Source organism: Gasterosteus aculeatus, chromosome 4, assembly GCF_964276395.1.
Source record: "Gasterosteus aculeatus chromosome 4, fGasAcu3.hap1.1, whole genome shotgun sequence".
Classification (NCBI taxonomy): Eukaryota; Metazoa; Chordata; class Actinopteri; order Perciformes; family Gasterosteidae; genus Gasterosteus; species Gasterosteus aculeatus.
This window is the reverse complement of record NC_135691.1, coordinates 25,431,267-25,449,304: the sequence shown is the minus strand read 5'-3', so window position 1 is coordinate 25,449,304 and position 18,038 is coordinate 25,431,267. Positions and strand designations below refer to the sequence as shown.

Genomic DNA, 18,038 nt, shown 5'->3' with positions numbered 1-18,038 from the left:
AACTTAGTCACAGAAATAATCTTCCAGTACTGTTACAATATGACCAGAAGAAGACAGGATTTTGCAGATTTTATTTTTATTCAGGAGTACAACATGGAATCTGAAAGACTACTTTTGAGCAGACTACTTTGAGCCTCCTGCACAAAGACGTAGAAAGGCTGGGCTTACAGTGACGGATAACTAAACAAGTTAAATATATTACATACTAGTTACAGGGTATCTTCATATTAAAGTGCCTACATTGTGCGTTCGCCAACCACCCAGTCATCAGCTGAAAAAGCTTTTCCTAGCAAAGAATATAGATAGAATTCCATTGGAACTTTTTTAACGTTTATACCCCAACTTGCAAAGGCTGAACTTATTGAATGTCTGCATCGCACACGTGACCGTCTAATTACAAAAGGGTTTGTGTAACTCTTTTCCAAACTTGACACTTCAAAAATTTGTCTTCTTTAATTTCAACGAATTCTCAAGTTTAAAATAAATTAGAGGGGAGCAATAATTCCCTAAATAAAGCCGTAGGATCCTTTTCTTTTAAATCCTACCAAAAAGTGAACTCTTCCCTTCGTAAGGTGAATATTACCGGTACCCAGGTGACCGTGGAACTGTGAGAGCAGAGGAAGACTTAGATTGAGGTGTAAATGGAGCCACTGTTGTCATGGATGTTTTAACGGTGGAGGTCTAGATGATGCAGTCCATGATGTGGATCTGCAGGGAGTCCAGGTCCGGCAGGATGTCATTGCACTTGGGACATGCATGTTCTGGAATATTCCCCTGATGCTGCCAGTCGGCACCTGAGAGTCAGAGACAGTGATCACAACCTCGATAGATGTCCCAGTCACTGAGCGAGCCCTGGCCTACCTTTCAGACCGGTGGCTGCGTTGCAATAAATTCTACCAATCACGATTTACGGGTCAGTTAGTTAATACAGTGGTCCCCAACCACCGGACCGCGGACGGGTATCGGTCCGTGGGCCATTTGGTGCCGGGCTGCACCACAGAAAGATTTTTTTTTCTTTTCTGAAAAAAATGTTTATTTTGAAAATTGACCGGATTCTCTAATTATGTGCGCTCGTCCCTCTTGACATATTTCCCAAGCGCCACCAAGCGTTTTTCTTCACGTTTTCAATTGTCCTCTTACTGTGCACGGCAGTTTCGGCCACCAGCGAACTGGCGCGAACCTGAAATGAGTTCGACACCTTAGGGTAGAGTAATGGAGGATTTTAGGTTACCTAAAAAGCAGAGAAAACTGTGCCAGCAGCCGAGCATTCGCGTTGTTTTTCAGACAGTAAGTAACTACGAACTAAATGTGTAAGCAAATAAAACGAGTAGCCTCATAAAAGCACGAGTCACTGTTTTTCTGATAAAATTACATTTGGTCACAATGCAGGCATCACAGAGACAGGGAAAGAGACAGGCAAGATGAAAGCAGTGGCCAGACAGGGACAAGCTCTGGACATGCAGATGATCAGGTGAGAAATTAATGTGAAATTTAATGCAATTTAGTATTGCACATAGACAGTCATTTTAAGTATGTAGCTAAGTAAGTGGTCTTTCTTTTTCCATTGGAAGCTATCCTATTTGCTACAGTACAACTGGAAAAGCATAATTGTAATTGGTAGGTGTGTTTAAGGTCAGTAAATAGTAAGCAACTCAGTCACTGTCACAGAGAAATTACACTATTCCTTTAGATGTGAATTTAAATGGTCAATGTAGTCCTTGAAACTATGTTTTAAATGTGCAAATCCATCCATCCATCCATTGTCAAACCGCTTATCCTGCACACAGGGTCGCGGAGGGGCTGGAGTCCATCCCAGCCAACTTCGGGCGATACAGGGTACACCCTGGACTGGTCGCCAGCCAATCGCAGGGCTACACAGAGACATACAACCATTCACACTCGCATTCACACATCTACGGGCAATTTAAAGTCCCCAATTAACCTGATCCCCAGAGCATGTCTTTGGACTGTGGGAGGAAGCTGGAGTACCCGGAGAGAACCCACGCAGACTCGGGGAGAACATGCAGACTCCACACAGAAAGGCCACTGGGCGAATGTGCAAATCTTCATATATAAATATAGAATTGTAGGCCATGCACTTAACAAAAAATAATAATATGGGGAATGGTATTCATTTGGATGTCTAAACCATGGTTTAATGATAAACTTAGCTTAGCATAAAGAGTGTAAAAGGGAGAGAAATAGCTTGCTTGGCACGGTCAAAAAGGCTAAACTAATGAGTCTCTACCTGGCGTGCCCAATTTAGATCGCCACAACTTGAGTCAATTGAAAAGTAACTTGCGAGCCAAAACAAATGTGAGCACCCCTGGTCTACACTAATGTATCTATACTAATTAGCCTGTTGTATCATGTTTGTTCAAATGCAAATATGTGGCCATCAAACTGAGGAATTACAATTTCTGGATGCGTCACACTAAGCGTTTTTACCTATTTATCAGGTAAAAACCTGCAATTCCAAAAACATATGACATAAAGCAGAAGTACCTCCTCTTCCGACCAGACTAGCGGTGGCTCCGTGCGGATTTCCTCCCGGTGGCACGTGTCTCTTCTTCATCTCGTTCAGTGATTGCCTGTGAAGAAGGCGGGTGTCACACGGGTGCAGTTGGTTTGTGGTGTCAAAGCAAAGCAGACCAACCGCAGGACCACGGATTTTACGGCCTAAGCTAAACTGAAATAAATAAATAAATAAAACTCCTCTCACAAGAGCGATCTTCAACCAACACCTGTATATATTTGCCCAAGATCCTTCGTTAACTATGCTAGACTTATGCCTGTTAGCACGTCAGCATCAGACTTGATCTCCGGTTTGATTCCGTACCTGCCCAGCGAGTCTAACTCCTCCTGCAGCTGGTGGTTCTGCTTCTTTACGTACTCCAGCTGAGCGGCCAGACGCTCCCTCTCTTCATGGAGTTTCTCCCTCGCTGCTCGCTCTGCGTAAAAGTCAGAGGAGTAGACCTCCGCCTGCGATAAAGCAAATAAGCACGAGTGAAACGTCTGAAACTCTGGGTGCGACGGTGCTTTGGTTCAGTCAACGTGGAGAAATCGTCAACCTGCTGACCTGAGCCTGGAACACGGATATTGTCTGTAGCTTCTCCTCTTTGCTGAAGATCTCCTGCTTCATTTGGTCGATGTGGTTCTGTTTGGCAGCCAGGGCCTCTTCGGCAGAACTCAGACGTTCTTGCATCTCTTCCACCACCTCCTTCTGCACCATGAGAGACTGAAGAGCAGAGGGCAAAAGGTCACACGTCTGGCTCCCATTTCTCTTATAACTGCATTGGGTTTGATGGAAATCTCGCTAAAACGGTCCTTGTCTTCACTGACTGACCTCTCTCTTCTTCTTCTCCTCTTTGAGTTCATTGTAATCTTCGAATAGCTTGGTGTAGGCATCTTTCAGCTGGGCCAGGTTGGTCCTGTGAGTTAGGAGGCAAAGGGGTTAACTGTGACCCAGTGGGCGTGTCCAAATATAGGATGAACACAACTGGGAAAGAAACTCAGTTCAGATATCTATTTTTTTCCAGAGAGTGAAAGCAGTCAGATCCACATAAACATGTACATATATGTGTCGTCTCTGACCTCTCCTCCCCGGCCTTCCTTTGCTCCATCTGGGTCTGAGACTGCATGCTGTCCACCTGCAGCTTCAGTCGGCTGTTTTCCGACTGAACGGCCTGCTTCTCCCCCAGCTGAGCCTTCAGAGTGACCACGTCCTGCTCCACCTCGCGACATCTGGACACGAGAGGAACAGAATGGTTTGTGTGTGTGTGTACAGGTGGTAATAAAGCACGAGAACGTTGCCTGAAGGAGAGCTTTGCTTTAAAAAAAAAAAAAAACTGGTATTGTTGTTGGCTCGTTCACTAAACGATTTTCAGGTTCAGAGCAGACTGTGCTGGCCTAACCTGTCTTGCAGGTTCTTCTTCATGCCTTCTGCTTCGTACAGCTTGCTCTGGGCCTGCTGCAGGTCCTTGAACAGTGTCATCATCTGACACTTCAGATTTTCCACCTCCGATGCTGCCTGAAGAATGTTAGCACAATGACAGCATCACTGAGCTGAGAAAAACAAAACACTGCAAAAATGAATGGACCATTGTCGGACTGCCGAATGCACACAGTACAATGACACCACTCACGATAACTACTTTTGGTAATAAATTAATTACAATATTATTGTATTTTCTATACCATATAAGTCACTGATTACATAATGACAATATGAATATATAATAGCATAGTAATGCAAATACGTTCTTTCAAAGGATGTCTTATTCTTCAGAATATTTAGAATCGGAATGTGAAAAAATATACACTAAATAAATAAAACAAAAACAATAAATACACCGTTTTTAACAAAAAAGTGCAAGGGACAGGGATCGGGGCAAAGCCTCTGGCTTCATGCGGTAAGGAAATGTGTTCAACGGAAAGGCGCGACGCGGAGGCTTCAACCGCTGTTAGGGCGACACGCTCCGTGGCCTGCAGGGGGAGACGGGGCGTCTCGGCCCCGCTGCCAATTGGCCAAAAGACTTCCTTTCCTAACTGACTGTAGATGTCCCGATAAAGAAAACCGGTTAGTTTCCGCTCTGTCTGTATGTGTGTGTGTCTACGTCTGTGTGTGTGTGTGTGTGTGTGTGTGTGTGTGTGTGTGTGTGTGTGTGTGTGTGTGTGTGTGTGTGTGTGTGTGTGTGAGGAGACGCCTCTGCTTTCGAAAGCAGAGGCGAAGAAATCAGACAAGATGACAGAGGCAGCGCGATCGGCTAAAATGTTGGCGACACTCATTTTTATGTAGAAATAAATATAAGATATCGCTGCACCAAAAAATAATTGCGTTAATTTCCATATACCAATTGCAATAAGTCAATATATTGATTATTGCAACACTACAATAAAATGCTGCCAGATTTAGGAATTTAACTGTTAAGCAAATACCTTTTCTTCTTTCCCGGAATCCTCCTTGGTCTCTGTCTGGGGGGTCTGTGTTGATTTCTCCACATCCGTCTTTCTCTTCTCCAGCTCGCTAATTCTGTTCAAGTAATATGTCCAACACATGTCAAGAAGTAAAAATAATTAAAACAGATACACATTATATTCATATACGTTCCTGCTCATTTGATTTACTGAAATAAAAAGTGCAGGGAACAACATTCTGACATCCTGTGTGTTTCCTAATGCCATAAACTCAGCTTCAACTGGCTTGACGAGAGAGAGCATCAGCTACGGCTGGGCGGCGTGGCCAAGAATTCCTATCACTGTATTTTGCAAGATTCTGACGGTGTTCTGCTATTTCACAGTATTTTTTTTCCTAACATTCATTTATTGATGCCAAAAAGGGGGCGGCACCGTGGCGCGGTGGTTAGCACTGTCGCCTCACAGCAAGAAGGTCCTGGGTTCGATTCCGCCCAGTGGCCTTTCTGTGTGGAGTCTGCATGTTCTCCCCGTGTCTGCGTGGGTTCTCTCCGGGTTCTCCGGCTTCCTCCCACAGTCCAAAGACATGCTTTGGGGATCAGGTTAATTGGGGACTTTAAATTGCCCGTAGATGTGTGAATGGTTGTATGTCTCTGTGTGGCCCTGCGATTGGCTGGCGACCAATCCAGGTTGTACCCTGTCTATCGCCCGAAGTTGGCTGGGATGGACTCCAGCCCCCCCGCGACCCTGTGTGCAGGATAAGCGGTTTGACAATGGATGGATGGATGGATGCCGAAAAGGACCAATGTTGTGGCTGCTGGTGTTGCCACCAGAGGCAATTCCAGCGGCCAACTTTGGAATGGTTTTTAACGCTTTGCGACAAGGTATGAATGAATTCTGCAGTTCAGTTGTTACGGCTTGTGAAGAATTCATACCGTAAGGAAATTTAAAACCGCCCAGCCCTGGCATCAGCTAGCGGCGAGCCGGGTCGCCTACCTGGCAGCGGAGGCCTGGAGCTCGCCCTGCAGTCGCTCGCCCCGCTGCGTCTCATTCCTCAGTGACTGGAGCAGCTGGCTGACGGTCATCTCCTCGCTTTCCAGCCGTGACGCCGTCATGCTCAGGTCTGGACGTCGGCTCCTCTCCAAACCACACGCACCGCTCACACCGTCTACGCCGTCATCCTAAGAGGAAACACACACACACACAAATATATCCCAGAGCGGCAGTTGCAGGCTTATTTTTGGTTTATTAGATGAGGCCTTTCCACGCTGAAAAGGTGTGTGTCGACTCACCGAGACCCTGATGATCTCAATGAAGGAGTCCTCGTGCGAGTCCTGGTCTGTCTTCAGCTGCAGCTCCGAGTTCATGGCCACCAGGTCGTTCTTCTCTGCCTGCAGGCGAGAGACCTGGGCCCGCAGAGCCTCCAGCTCAGCGTTCTGATTGGATGACACCGCCTGGAGACCACATCACGCGGAAATTACAATACAATACCATGAAGGCTTAAATCTTGTGAGATTTGATGTAAAGTCAGCCGGGCAAACCCTGCTTAGTTTAGCTTAAAATTATGTAATTATATAATTAATATAATTTTAAAATATGATATATTATAATAATTGTATTATTATTGTTATAACTCTAATCTGTCAGATGATTTGACCCTCTATATTCTCACCAGCACGCTTCCCAGGGCTGCCTCTGTTCTCCCGTCCCCCACCCTCCTCTTGCCAAGCTCCTGGTTTTGGAGGGTCAACGCCTCCATGCGTCCCCGAGCGTCCTCCAGCTTGTTCTCCAGGAAGTCCCGCTCCTCCCGCTGCTTCTCCCGCCACGCGGATAGACCTTCGAAACGGTCCTTCATCATGAGGTTGGTCTGACGCAGGGCCTCTGAGGTGGCAACAGACACGAGCCGAAAATAATTTGAATGAATACAAATCGCAGCAGGCCGAGTAATTTGCCATTCTTCAGCCATGTGTTTCCCAATACACCGGTCCAGTAGGTCTATCACGCTACAACTCGGAAACCACCCTGACAAGAGCCGTCAGGAAGTTATGCTTCCCCTGACTCTCGACCCTCGGGCACTATGAGACCTAATAAGAGCATTCAGAACGCTATGTTGCGGAACAGAAAAAAATAATTCTAGACTTACACCTTCGTCCACCTGTCCTCACCTTTCAGGTCTCGGTTCTCCTGGATGAGGATGTTCATCTGCTGCAGGGTTTCCTCCAACGCACCTGACTGACCGGGAGAGCGAGAGATGTCGCCATTCATCATAGGGCCTTCAGACGCCATGGCGCTGAGAAGGACAAAAACAAGAGACTGAGATTTTGAATATTAACAGAATCGTGAGAAAGATTTTCTCTTTGGAACATTGGACTTCTTACTGATCTGTGAGGAGACTGGGAGTCACTATGCACACACACACACACACACAGATAAAACGTTGATTCAGAGACATCATGTGGTCTGAGCATAATCGTGTCCACAGGAATAACTGCACTGACAGAGTCTTGTTTTAATTTGACAGGCAGAATGAATAACTTATAATAAAATATAATAACATGGGACTATTGTTTTCCCCCTGCCATGTTGACAGTGCACATAAATAAAAAGTCCCTTGCTGACATCACTGAATGACTCAGTGCTTCAGCATTCGGTATCAGGAGCACACAGCCCGAATGATCTCATCAGCAGGTCATATGATAGTAAAATCACATTATGGTAACGAGGGGAAACACACTATGGCCAAACAATTACTCAATGACGACTGCCCGACACAATTACGTACAATACAACGAATGTCGCGGACACACGGCGCCCTTGTATGTTATTTTTAGCATCCGCTCTTAAAACTTTAGTTTCGCTTTCTTCAAGATGGGGCTATCCGGCGCGCGACTCCTGGTAAACACGGAAAAGTTAGCAGTGACTTGCTCATAACTCAGATGAGGCAAACTGCGTCACGAAAAAACCGCTTGAAAACGCGTAGAAGTGTTCACACTCACCCGCTGTGAAGTATATGGAAATGAACGTGGTCCGACACTTTCCTCCAGAGATACACGCAAACTCGGAGAGAGCTGCGGAATGTGTCGAGCAATGTCGTGCTGCTTCTGGGTTTGTGACGTACAACGTCACTCACGTACGGAAACCAAGCACTGTCCGGGAATTATTTTCAAAATAAAATCACGCATTGACAAAAGCGTTTTGTTTGCAAACGGTACAAGAATTGAACACTTCTTTTAACAGTGAATTATGTTTGTTTAAATTACTTTATTCGGATTCTGAATTGTTTATTTCAGAGATGCATTTTGAAGTTGTTGTTTTTATTGACAATGGACCGTGAGGCATTTTGGTATTGTTTTGTTTGTTGACCTCCCACCACTTGGGGGCGTACTGGGGGGCACTGTTTCGTGTACGTTTTGATAGTCCCTTTTACCTTAAAAACCAGAAAACGAAAACACTCGATTTTCGTTTTAAATCCCAAACGGTAAAACAGAAGTGGACAGTCGTTTTCTCGTTTTTCGTTTTGAATCCAAAACGGTAAAACGGAAGTGGACAGTCGTTTTCTCGTTTTTCGTTTAGAACCAAAAAACGAGACAAACTCACAACTTTTTGAAAATTCGAAGCGAAGCCCCTCAACCGGACGTGCACACGTTAGATTTCCATAGTAAAAGCAGACGCAACAGAACGTTAATATGATAGAAATTCGTCTGTGATGCAAGCGTAACATTAGAAGAAAATGTATTTTATGCATATAAATAAATCATTTGTGGCCAATGGGAGTGCGTCAGCAACAGTGGTTGACTACACGCAGATTCATTTTCATTGAGCTGCACAGCAATACTCATCTTCTAATCCACTGGCATGACAGTCATGTTTAGTTGATAGCACCTGGAAATTAATATATAACGACGATTGATCCTGAATACCTGGCGATAGTGATAGATCCATTTCTACATTGATATAATTCTACATCTCTTTTTTAGTTTTGGTCCAGCCACGTACACAGAGTGACATATAGCATTTATTACAATTATTTATATCGCTATTATATGAAAAAGAAAAACGTACGCATGCTGTTCATGGCAATGTCCGTTAGATGGCCGTCTATTCTAAGCAAATGCTGTTGAAATTAATCAACGCCACTGAATTATTAAAAGGTTTGTGTGATGTGCATTTTGTTTTATGGAAAATGCAGCCGAAGCTGATGGATCCACACGGAACCTTCTCTGACACATCATCGTTTCTGCAGAGATGTAGTCTACTTTTGAACAGTATATGAGAACTGTATCAGAGATAATGAATACCATTACCCTAATCCTTATCTGCTCCACTGTGCTACTGTTATCAATCAGGGATGTCATTGTGTTCAACGAGGAACTTCGCATCTCAACAGTAACGCACTCTTTTAACGATGATCAATCTGATAAGGTGTACCAGACTATTACTATTTATTTAGGAGGAAGAGTTATGGATGTAAAATTTGCTTTACAATGTTTTGCAACATTTGGAAGACGTTTAAAAAACACATTTTCTACCAATCGAATTTCCAAGGCAATTTAAAATTACGGAGAGTTGTAAGAGTCCTTGAACGCAGCACCCGCGTGCTCTGATGAAGTCTGTGACCCCTGCTGTGGGAGATGAAGTGGAAGCCCTGGGGAACACAGCAGCAGCTTGGAGTGCTTTACGTTTCTTTAAAGTGGGTTAGAGGGTTGAGTTCTCGAGTCTGGGGGTGGAAAGAGTCTGTACACCTTTAGTTAAATGGAAAAAAGCACTGTGGTCGAACCTCGTGCAAAACGTTACATGCTTCAAGAGTTTTAGGTGAAGTAGAGCACCATCAAGCCTCCAGGTCACAAACCAGATGTGGAACTTTGAGAAACTTGCATGTTAGAGGACACTGACTTTGAATGAATTAGTAAAATCACAGGTTTCTGCTGTGAGGCGTTTTACCAGCAACCTACGATTCCTTTCGGGCTCTTCGGGATGTCTTCCACGACTCTTCTCCTCGCAGCGCTTGGCGTTTTAGCGCATCTGGACACTTTTACGCACGGGTGCCAGCTTCCTTCCGAGTGGCGGCCGCTGAGCGACGTCTGTCGGGCGGAGCTGGCCGAGATCATCGTGTACGCCCGGGTCCTGGCGATCCACCGAGAGCCCCTGGGCACCGGCGTGGACAGCCTTTACAACTCGCTGCCGTTCGGGTTCGGGTACGGGTACGAGGGCGTGGAGGAAGGGCTGCTGTACACAGCGGAGGTGGAGTTGCTGTGCGATCAGGCCTGGGGCAGCATGCTGGAGGTGCCTTCTGGATCAAGGCTCAACCTGACCGGACTGGGGTACCTCTCCTGCCAGACCCACACCGTGATGGAGAACTACTCCTACTTCTTCTTCCTTAGGTGTGTAAGTCAGAACCTAATTCAAGTCAACTCTTTTGGACTCTAAACATTATTTTAACAGTTTAGACGTTTAATTGTTGTCACTATCAAGTCCATTAAGCTGAATAGCAACAAAAAGTTATTTTCATTTGTCAGTTTATTTTGGAGCACTGATCAGTTGTATAATCAAAACTATGGTTAAATAAAAATATTTGGTATGCCAAGAGTATTTCCAGCAGGGGAGACTTGAGATTTTTATCTTCTGATTATTTGATAGCAAAAAGGCTCATTTAAACATATGAAACATACTTGATTTGCTACAATGTCAGCCAAAACACCAATAATTCCCTCAGCAGCTTCAACTCCCTCCTCACAGTTTCTTTGACAATCTCCTCTGCAGGATGGATGAGAACTACAACATCCTGCCCCACGGCGTCAACTTCCAGGACGCCATCTTCGCCGACACGTCCGACAACAGGCGCACCTTCTCCAGCCTCTTCCAGTTCTCCAACTGCACCCAAGGGAGCCATCCTTTCCACATCTTCAGCCCGGAGTGGGACACACAGGAGGACAACAGGGTAGGATAGATAGATAGATACTTTATTGATCCCTCAAGAGGGAAATTTTGGTATCACAGCAGCATGTACAGGGAAGGAAATAGAATAAAAAGATACACATTATATATAATAAGAAATATTAAATTAAATTAAATAAACTGAAACAAAAGAATAACCTTCCAAAAGAGACAATAATAATAATTTGTAAAAGGAGAAGAGGAAGAGGAAAGAGCAGTAACATCACAGCAGTAAAGGGTTATTATTGTCATTATTTAGCCAGGGATGATTTATTGTAAAGTGTTATTGCACTGGTTTCCACAGCATCACATACAAAACCAAGATAGAGTTGTACCCCTTCAGACTGTATGCAGCATAACTGCTTGGTGGTTGCCATAATAGTGCTTGCTGCTTCATTGAAGAAAAAAAAACCTCTCCTTACACAACCCGATTACATTGTGAGAATATTAATATACAGCCCCCTTCTTTAGTCAGCTCAGTTGACACCATCTTGTGACCGTGGAGATGACAGATTAGCAGTGGGGGGGGGGGTAAGGTTTTGCAGCTTTTAATGTGCATGTTTTTCATTCATTTATCTGTGGGCGCATGTGAGTGTGTGGACACTTAATCCTGAGTTAAGTTGTGACGCTGCTGACAGGAACGTAGTAAGGATCAGTAGAAACAGCTCACTTACCGGTCTGATCCTCAGAAGGATTCAAAGAATACAAGAATACTCACTCACATGAACACAATTAAATGCCACGCTCTTCAGAGAGGCAGGATGCTGACTATCCAGAGGTCAAGGGTCAAAAAACACAGATCCACATCTTTGACAGGAAGCAGCTTTAAAGTGTGTCAGTTTTCAGCTTCGATTCACGCCAGTGTGATGCAATGTTTGCTGACCCAATACCATAAGAGAGATAAGCTGGACCGTGTCAACAGAGGAAGGAGATTCTGCCGTGTTTATTATCAAACCTCCTCTGAGTGAGCTCAGCCGGTCACACTTTGGACAAGACGGAACTCGGCCACTGGTGATGGAGCCACTCAGGTCAAAGTCCTGGATTTGAAAGGACATTCATTCATATGGTTACATCATTGTCATCATCATTGTCATTACAGTAGCCTTTGAATTCACTAGTTGTATCCGACTTAGACTTAACTGCTCCAAGAGTTGACTTTGTTTGGTAGTTTTTAACTACTGATGTCCTAGAGCAATAACATGTAAATATGATTTGTTAGACAGGCAGAGGCCTCTGTGTGTCAAAACACAATATAAAACAATATGAGGATGTTTCAGTTAAATGGTCTTTGAGGTTCTAGCCTTGTCTCCAGTGAAATTGAATTGGACATGTCCCCATAGACTTGAGTCTTGACCCATTAACTTCGACAACATGACTTGCACATATTTCCACTGCATTGGGTCTCGACTTGGACGTACTCTCATTTTGAACTTGTTCCGAAATCAACTCAGAATATGACTCTGGACAACCACAAAATATTCATGATTTAACATCACGCAGCACCGACATCCACACAGTAATTCAACACCTATTTGTGTAACTTGTGATAAAATAAATATATCAGCATCTTTGTAAGTAACAGTCAGGATGCTGCTTATTCCTGACTTGTAATGGTGTAGTGTCTTCCTTATCCTTTCTGTTCGGGTATGACCTGCAGGCTCTGACCTGTGGGGGCAAAGGTCAGTGAGGGAGGGGTTGAAGACATTTACAGGACGAAACGGGTGTTTTGCTCCAGGTATTTATGGTGGGGAGATGAAAGGAGCTTCCCTCTCCAGTTTTCTGTATAAGACTTGAAGCTAATAAAAGCTCTCTTCTGTCTTTTCCTCTGTGCTGCTAAAGCATAATTATGAATAAATTAAAAGCCACAAAATCCAATTTTGTAATTTCATCCATCCATCTCCAAAGGATCTTCAAAGGTTTTTCCCTGGCTACATGGCTACATCACTCTGTCAGTGGTATGAGTTTAGACACAAGACCACCCTTAAAACGCAATTTGGGAGGTTCTGGCTTCAGTCTCGTGGGAACCAGATGTCCCTTCAGACAGATCCACTTTTCTCCCGGAACCCTTAATTATCTTTTTTTAAAGCCTCCTCTTATCAGCAGCACTGAGAACAGCTTTTACAACGACCCTGCCTTTTTGTTATAGATTTCTTTCATTTTTTGGAAGATATTCCACTTTTTATTTTCTTTTGGGCTCCTTTCCTTCAGTTGATTTTGAAGCAAATTCCATTAAAAAAATGCTTCTTAATCAGCACATTTCCATGTTTACATGTGCTCTAATGATTATAACCTCAGCGAGGGAATACTGCAGTTGTAACATTCATGTAAACACCTTTAACAAGAGTTCCAGAGTCCCATTAACATTTTATGTGGATAAAAGGGCGACAACAGTATTAGGCTGTTTTGCTCAGTATCTCGAGCTCCTACTTTATCTGACTTGTCCTTGTTTTTCCTCCTCTTTCTGTACCAATTGTGTTCCATTTATCTCTTCATCTCTCACTCGCTTTCTGTGTTTTCTCAATAAAATCATTGTCATGTGACTCATCAGTCGTAGTCACGTGAGTCGTTAGCCAGCAAATAAAAGGAACATACATATCAATATCATGCTCACTTTTAGGTTCATTCATGTATTTTTGGTTTCGACATGAACATGTTGACGCGATTTAAATGTTTGCGTTCAAAATTAAAACTCTTTTATTTTTTCAACATTTTTTTTTCCCCAACTGTCTGAATACACCTGTATTTGCACTGTGTCCGAAGCTTTCTGCTTTAGCACCTGTCTTTTTAAGACTCTGCATCTTGTTCTAAATTCCTGCACAGTTTTGCTACATTTAGCATTATTATATGAAAACAAAAGCACGACAATATTCATATGTCACTTTTTCAAACATTTAGAGAGGAATTCATGTAAATTCATGCAATAACTTTTCCAAGGATAATATTTGGCAGTGACAAAGTTTTTAAATAATATATAGTATATAGTATATATATAGAATATATAGTTCTCTATCTGTGGGTGGAGATGTGTTCCACGGCTGACAACTAACCCTGACAAAAACCTTCTGCTGAGACTGGAAACCACAATGAGAACGGCGAGATTCCAACCAAATCTAAGATGCCGCCCCTGAAACCAAAATATCAAGAGATGGAAGTAGCCTAGCAGCTATCTTAGCCTAGCGGTGCCTAAAGTGTCCGTTTGGCCACTCGCCCCCCTTCTGTTTGACACGTGGAGGAATGCATAGTGCCCCTGCATAGTTATTCGCTGTATGTCGCGCCTCTGTTTGTTTTACTTCCAACGCAAAAAGCTCTCTCCATCTTCAAAATATTGAATCTGGGCTACTTCATATAATCTTATAGATTCACGCGTTAATTGTACAGCGCTAATTTAATCTTTTTAACATTTACAGCCGTAGAAAAAACAGACAAGAGAGACACCGCATTTCAGTGGTCCGATTTGTTCACTTGAATTTGAGAACTTGTACATGCATGTGTGTTTCTTCACACGTCCTCTAAATACTGTTTGTACAGATGATGCTTAACAGCAGGCAGGTAACAACCGGATGTTTTGACAGGTGGTGTGCGTGTGCATGTTCATGTGTGTGTTGGGGGAATCCCACTGAGAAGCTTCCTGTGAGCATGAGAAAGGGTTCAAACTGTAAAAAAAAAAAAGTACAATTGTTTCGTAATCCTTTTTCAAAGGAAAGACTTTCCTTGAAGGATCGGTTCACCTAAATAATAAAGGAAATTTAATTAATTATAGATTACATTACATTGCATGTCATTTAGCTAATGCTTTTATCCAAAGCGACTTACAATAAGTGCATTCAACCAGAGGGATACAAAGAAAAACAAGAAACAAGAAAGTGCAATTTATGCAATAGATGAATAGAATATAGTTTGTACTTCTTTAGTGGTCTTGAGGGAACTTGTCGTGTCAATGCAATGACTTGAGTTCAATTGACACTTCTTTGAGCCCCGCCTCCGTTTGCGACTTCAGGAGCAGGCATGGAGGTAACTGCTCACAAGATAAGCAATTTATGTTTGAATGATTTATCAAGGATGTCAAACTGATTCAGCGGTAAAAACAGTTTAACACGATTAAGATCCTAGCTAAAGTTACAGATAAAAGTTAACGCCCATCACATGATGATTGAGACAGAAAACCATAAAATTAAGGAACATAACCGTCCCTGTAAAGGTGGTTAGGTCTTTATTCCCTATCACAATCATTAAAAAGGAAAAGCAGCATGCTTAGAGCTTCAATAGTCATGTGCTAATGTAGTCAGCTAATGTTAGCTCCAGGGATTTTTTATTTAATTGATAGACAATGAGTATCACTACTATGCACCGTTTAACTAAGACTTGATCCAATTAAACTAAACCGGCTGTGAAAATTCGAGAAAATGTGTACAACTCTTTCATGAGAGCCTGTGGAGCAGGCCGGATGACGGATGCTGCATCACGATATGATGGGTCAGTCTTCGTTCGTGGTGGGACTTAACCAAGGTCAATTGCAGCTGGATGCTTGTGTTGCATACAAATCCATATGCAAACATATTCACATGCTTTTTTTGCATTTATGTTTTCATAAGGGGCTAGATTTGGGTCTAGATGGGTGCTAGTAATAGCGTATTTCCAAAACCTTTTTACCATGTTTGCCCGTTCCTCTCTTCAAAGTGCTGCTGGTTTAGGTCAGCTTCGTTTTCTACCAATGAGATGGAAAATTTGGGTCCCTGAAACATCAGAGTACGTGATCCCTCTCGTTGTCAAGGAGGCGCATGAGGGTGATACATATATATTCATATTCAAGACACACATACAGTTAACGCCCTCCCTTTGATTTTGTTTTGCCTTTGGGGAGTCTGTATGAATGGATGAATCTAAGTGTTGAGGGTCAGGACCTCCACTTCCTCTCCCCTCCCTCTAAGTGTGTCGGCTCTCCCAAAGGAGAATGGGAACTAACAGCACTGTGGACATCCCAGCGAGGGACTGTTTTCTTTTCTCATTCTCAACCAACTGACATGATAGTAATTGCTGCTTTACAACATTTGGGTTTGCCCTGTTAAACAAGACTTTTCATTTGTTTTAACACCCCCCTCCCCGGCCTCCTCCTCCTCCTCTCTCCAGCTGATGTGCTCCTCGGTGCAGGCCGCGCTCTTCGAGGAGGAGGAGCGGGGCCGCAGGATGCAGGAGCGACTGGTCGCGGCGGAGAGGAGGAACCGGCAGCTGAAGGAGCGCATTCGCAAGGTCAAGCGCTCCCTGGGGAACGCGCGCAAGGCCGCGCAGGAGGCGCGCGAGCTGCAGGCGAGGCTGGAGGCTGCCGAGCGGAGGGCGGGACATCACCGCAACGCCATAACGCAGGAGGAGCCGCCGCCCGGCCGTTACGCGAGCACCACGATGCGCAAGAGGACGCGACTTTGACTTAAACCGCCACCCGGCTCCCTCAACCATTACTACTTTCTCTTTAGTATCCCTCCTGTCTGTTTTGTCAGACGGCCACGCCCTTTCCTGCCACGCCCCTTCCTGTCACGCCCCTTCCTGGTCATCTGACACAATGGAACATGTCTGGTCTCAGTACTGAGGCTCTGCGGCCTTCAGTTGCCGCTTGTCTCCGGCACAAGTTGCCTCCGTGTGGTCCAACACGGCTGTGAACGATGGTGGAAGACAGAGATAATAATGGTCCAAGTTTTTAAACTACATTATGACAAAAAAAAGTCATGTACAGGTATATTTATGCTGATTAAGAGCTTCAACAAGTTTGAAATTTGAACCAAAATCATCTCAACAGAAAATGTTTCACATTGGCGTCGAGACATTTGAAAGACATCGAGATGGGAGGTGGGAGGACAAAGCTGGAGACTAATGTTAATGCGATTGGATTAAATCGAACCATTGAAGCCTCAGACCAAGGCACAAACAAAATGGGCTAAAACACGCTAAAACAAGATGTTGAGTTGAGTGGAAATGCAAATTTGTGATAACTGTCCCTTTATGAAACACCTTCTGTAATCAACACCCTAATTTGACCCATTGTTAATTGAAATAAAAGAAAATATTGATTACGGCAGCTTTACGTATTTAAATATACTTGTACTTGGAAAGTATTTTAGGTTAGTGAGCTTTTTGCTTTCAGAAACCATCCAATTCAAGTTAAATAAGAAAAATAAAAAATGCCTTCCACGTAATCATGCCATGGTGAAGCAGTGATAAGAAACATTACATTTCATTTTAGAACCTTGTAATTTATCAACCTTTTCTTTAACCAACGTGAGTAGTGCATTTAAGAATGAGAATCCCGGGATGTTGCATGAGATGGTTCATTCATCATTTAGTCAATATCAGTGTTTGAAAGTTGTAAGCATTAGCTGGTCTGTTGATATGGTTTTTTCTGCATAAAAAATCTTACTTGGATAAACATGGGTGTGAAAGTGGCAATGCTTTGAGGGAGACTATGAACACCTGGGACACCGGAACACAAAAAAAAAACAAATATCCACACACGTGTCTTTTAAGCCCTCCAGGTTAAGTTCAGGGGAGATATTGTGTGTGTATAAGTCTTGTATCTGGCAAAGAAAGAGATGTGCTTCAGGTTCATCAAGTGAAGGGAATGTGTTAGCGTGGGAAGCAATGTTCCGAAACAGCGGGACGCCACTGGAAATTATTCCTCCAATTCGGTGGAAGACCAAAATCTCTGGAAGGAGGCCACATTACGGGACCGGAGCAAATGCAAGGGACTCAAAATCACAGAATATCCTGAAAGAACGAGGGGCGGGTTGGATGGAGAGAAAAGCTAAATCGCAGTTTCTCGCTTGCAGTACTGTTAAACAAATCCCTTCGATCATTGTCTTCTTCTCTGCTGGTGCAAGGTTCACAGCGACGGGAAGTACTTAGTATCTCTTCCAACCGCCGAAGTAGCCAAACATGCAACTGATGCTAAGAACGAACACACTGAACCGAGATAAGAAGAATCAAGATCAGGGATCAGGAAACATGTATTGCCATGATATGTCAGACATACAAGGAATTTGACTAGGTGCGTGGCAGTACGACAGTACGACAAAGGACGGCAAGACAACAGTGCACGGGTAATAAAATAATATAAAATGCTATGGGTTAGTAGTATAAGGCTATGGGTTAGTTTAAAATAAAACAATAAAAGTTAAAGTTAAAAAATATATAAAAATTAAAAA

The 18,038-nt window shown here is 43.6% G+C and overlaps 2 protein-coding genes across 2 annotated transcripts; one reads left to right on the top strand and one right to left on the bottom strand.

Annotated features, from left to right (window-relative positions):
- Positions 1-59: 59 nt before the first annotated feature.
- Positions 60-8,054, bottom strand: optn (optineurin). Its single transcript, XM_040173984.2, has 13 exons — positions 7,911-8,054; positions 7,080-7,204; positions 6,587-6,795; positions 6,207-6,368; positions 5,911-6,095; positions 4,939-5,032; positions 3,915-4,030; positions 3,595-3,744; positions 3,347-3,431; positions 3,080-3,238; positions 2,840-2,982; positions 2,506-2,591; positions 60-794 (listed from the first exon to the last, which is right to left on the bottom strand). Exons 2-13 carry the CDS (start codon positions 7,198-7,200, stop codon positions 682-684), a joined length of 1,623 nt encoding a protein of 540 aa, XP_040029918.1. The 5' UTR covers positions 7,201-7,204; positions 7,911-8,054; the 3' UTR covers positions 60-681.
- A 633-nt stretch (positions 8,055-8,687) lies between these two features.
- Positions 8,688-16,910, top strand: ccdc3a (coiled-coil domain containing 3a). Its single transcript, XM_040173985.2, has 3 exons — positions 8,688-10,295; positions 10,675-10,852; positions 15,976-16,910. The coding sequence occupies exons 1-3, from the start codon at positions 9,889-9,891 to the stop codon at positions 16,267-16,269; spliced, it is 879 nt and encodes a 292-aa protein (XP_040029919.2). The 5' UTR covers positions 8,688-9,888; the 3' UTR covers positions 16,270-16,910.
- Positions 16,911-18,038: the final 1,128 nt, after the last annotated feature.

Bases quoted from the DNA above. Each gene is read 5' to 3' on its own strand.
- optn (XM_040173984.2), bottom strand. From the start codon at position 7,200: ATGGCGTCTGAAGGCCCTATGATGAATGGCGACATCTCTCGCTCTCCC. The intron at 6,096-6,206 runs GTGAGTCGACAC...GTTTCCTCTTAG, and splicing joins TTGAGATCATCAGGGTCTCG to GATGACGGCGTAGACGGTGT. The intron at 795-2,505 runs GTACTTCTGCTT...TCTGACTCTCAG, and splicing joins TAGTCTGGTCGGAAGAGGAG to GTGCCGACTGGCAGCATCAG.
- ccdc3a (XM_040173985.2), top strand. From the start codon at position 9,889: ATGTCTTCCACGACTCTTCTCCTCGCAGCGCTTGGCGTTTTAGCGCAT. The intron at 10,296-10,674 runs GTGTGTAAGTCA...TCTCCTCTGCAG, and splicing joins TCCTACTTCTTCTTCCTTAG to GATGGATGAGAACTACAACA. The intron at 10,853-15,975 runs GTAGGATAGATA...TCCTCTCTCCAG, and splicing joins ACACACAGGAGGACAACAGG to CTGATGTGCTCCTCGGTGCA.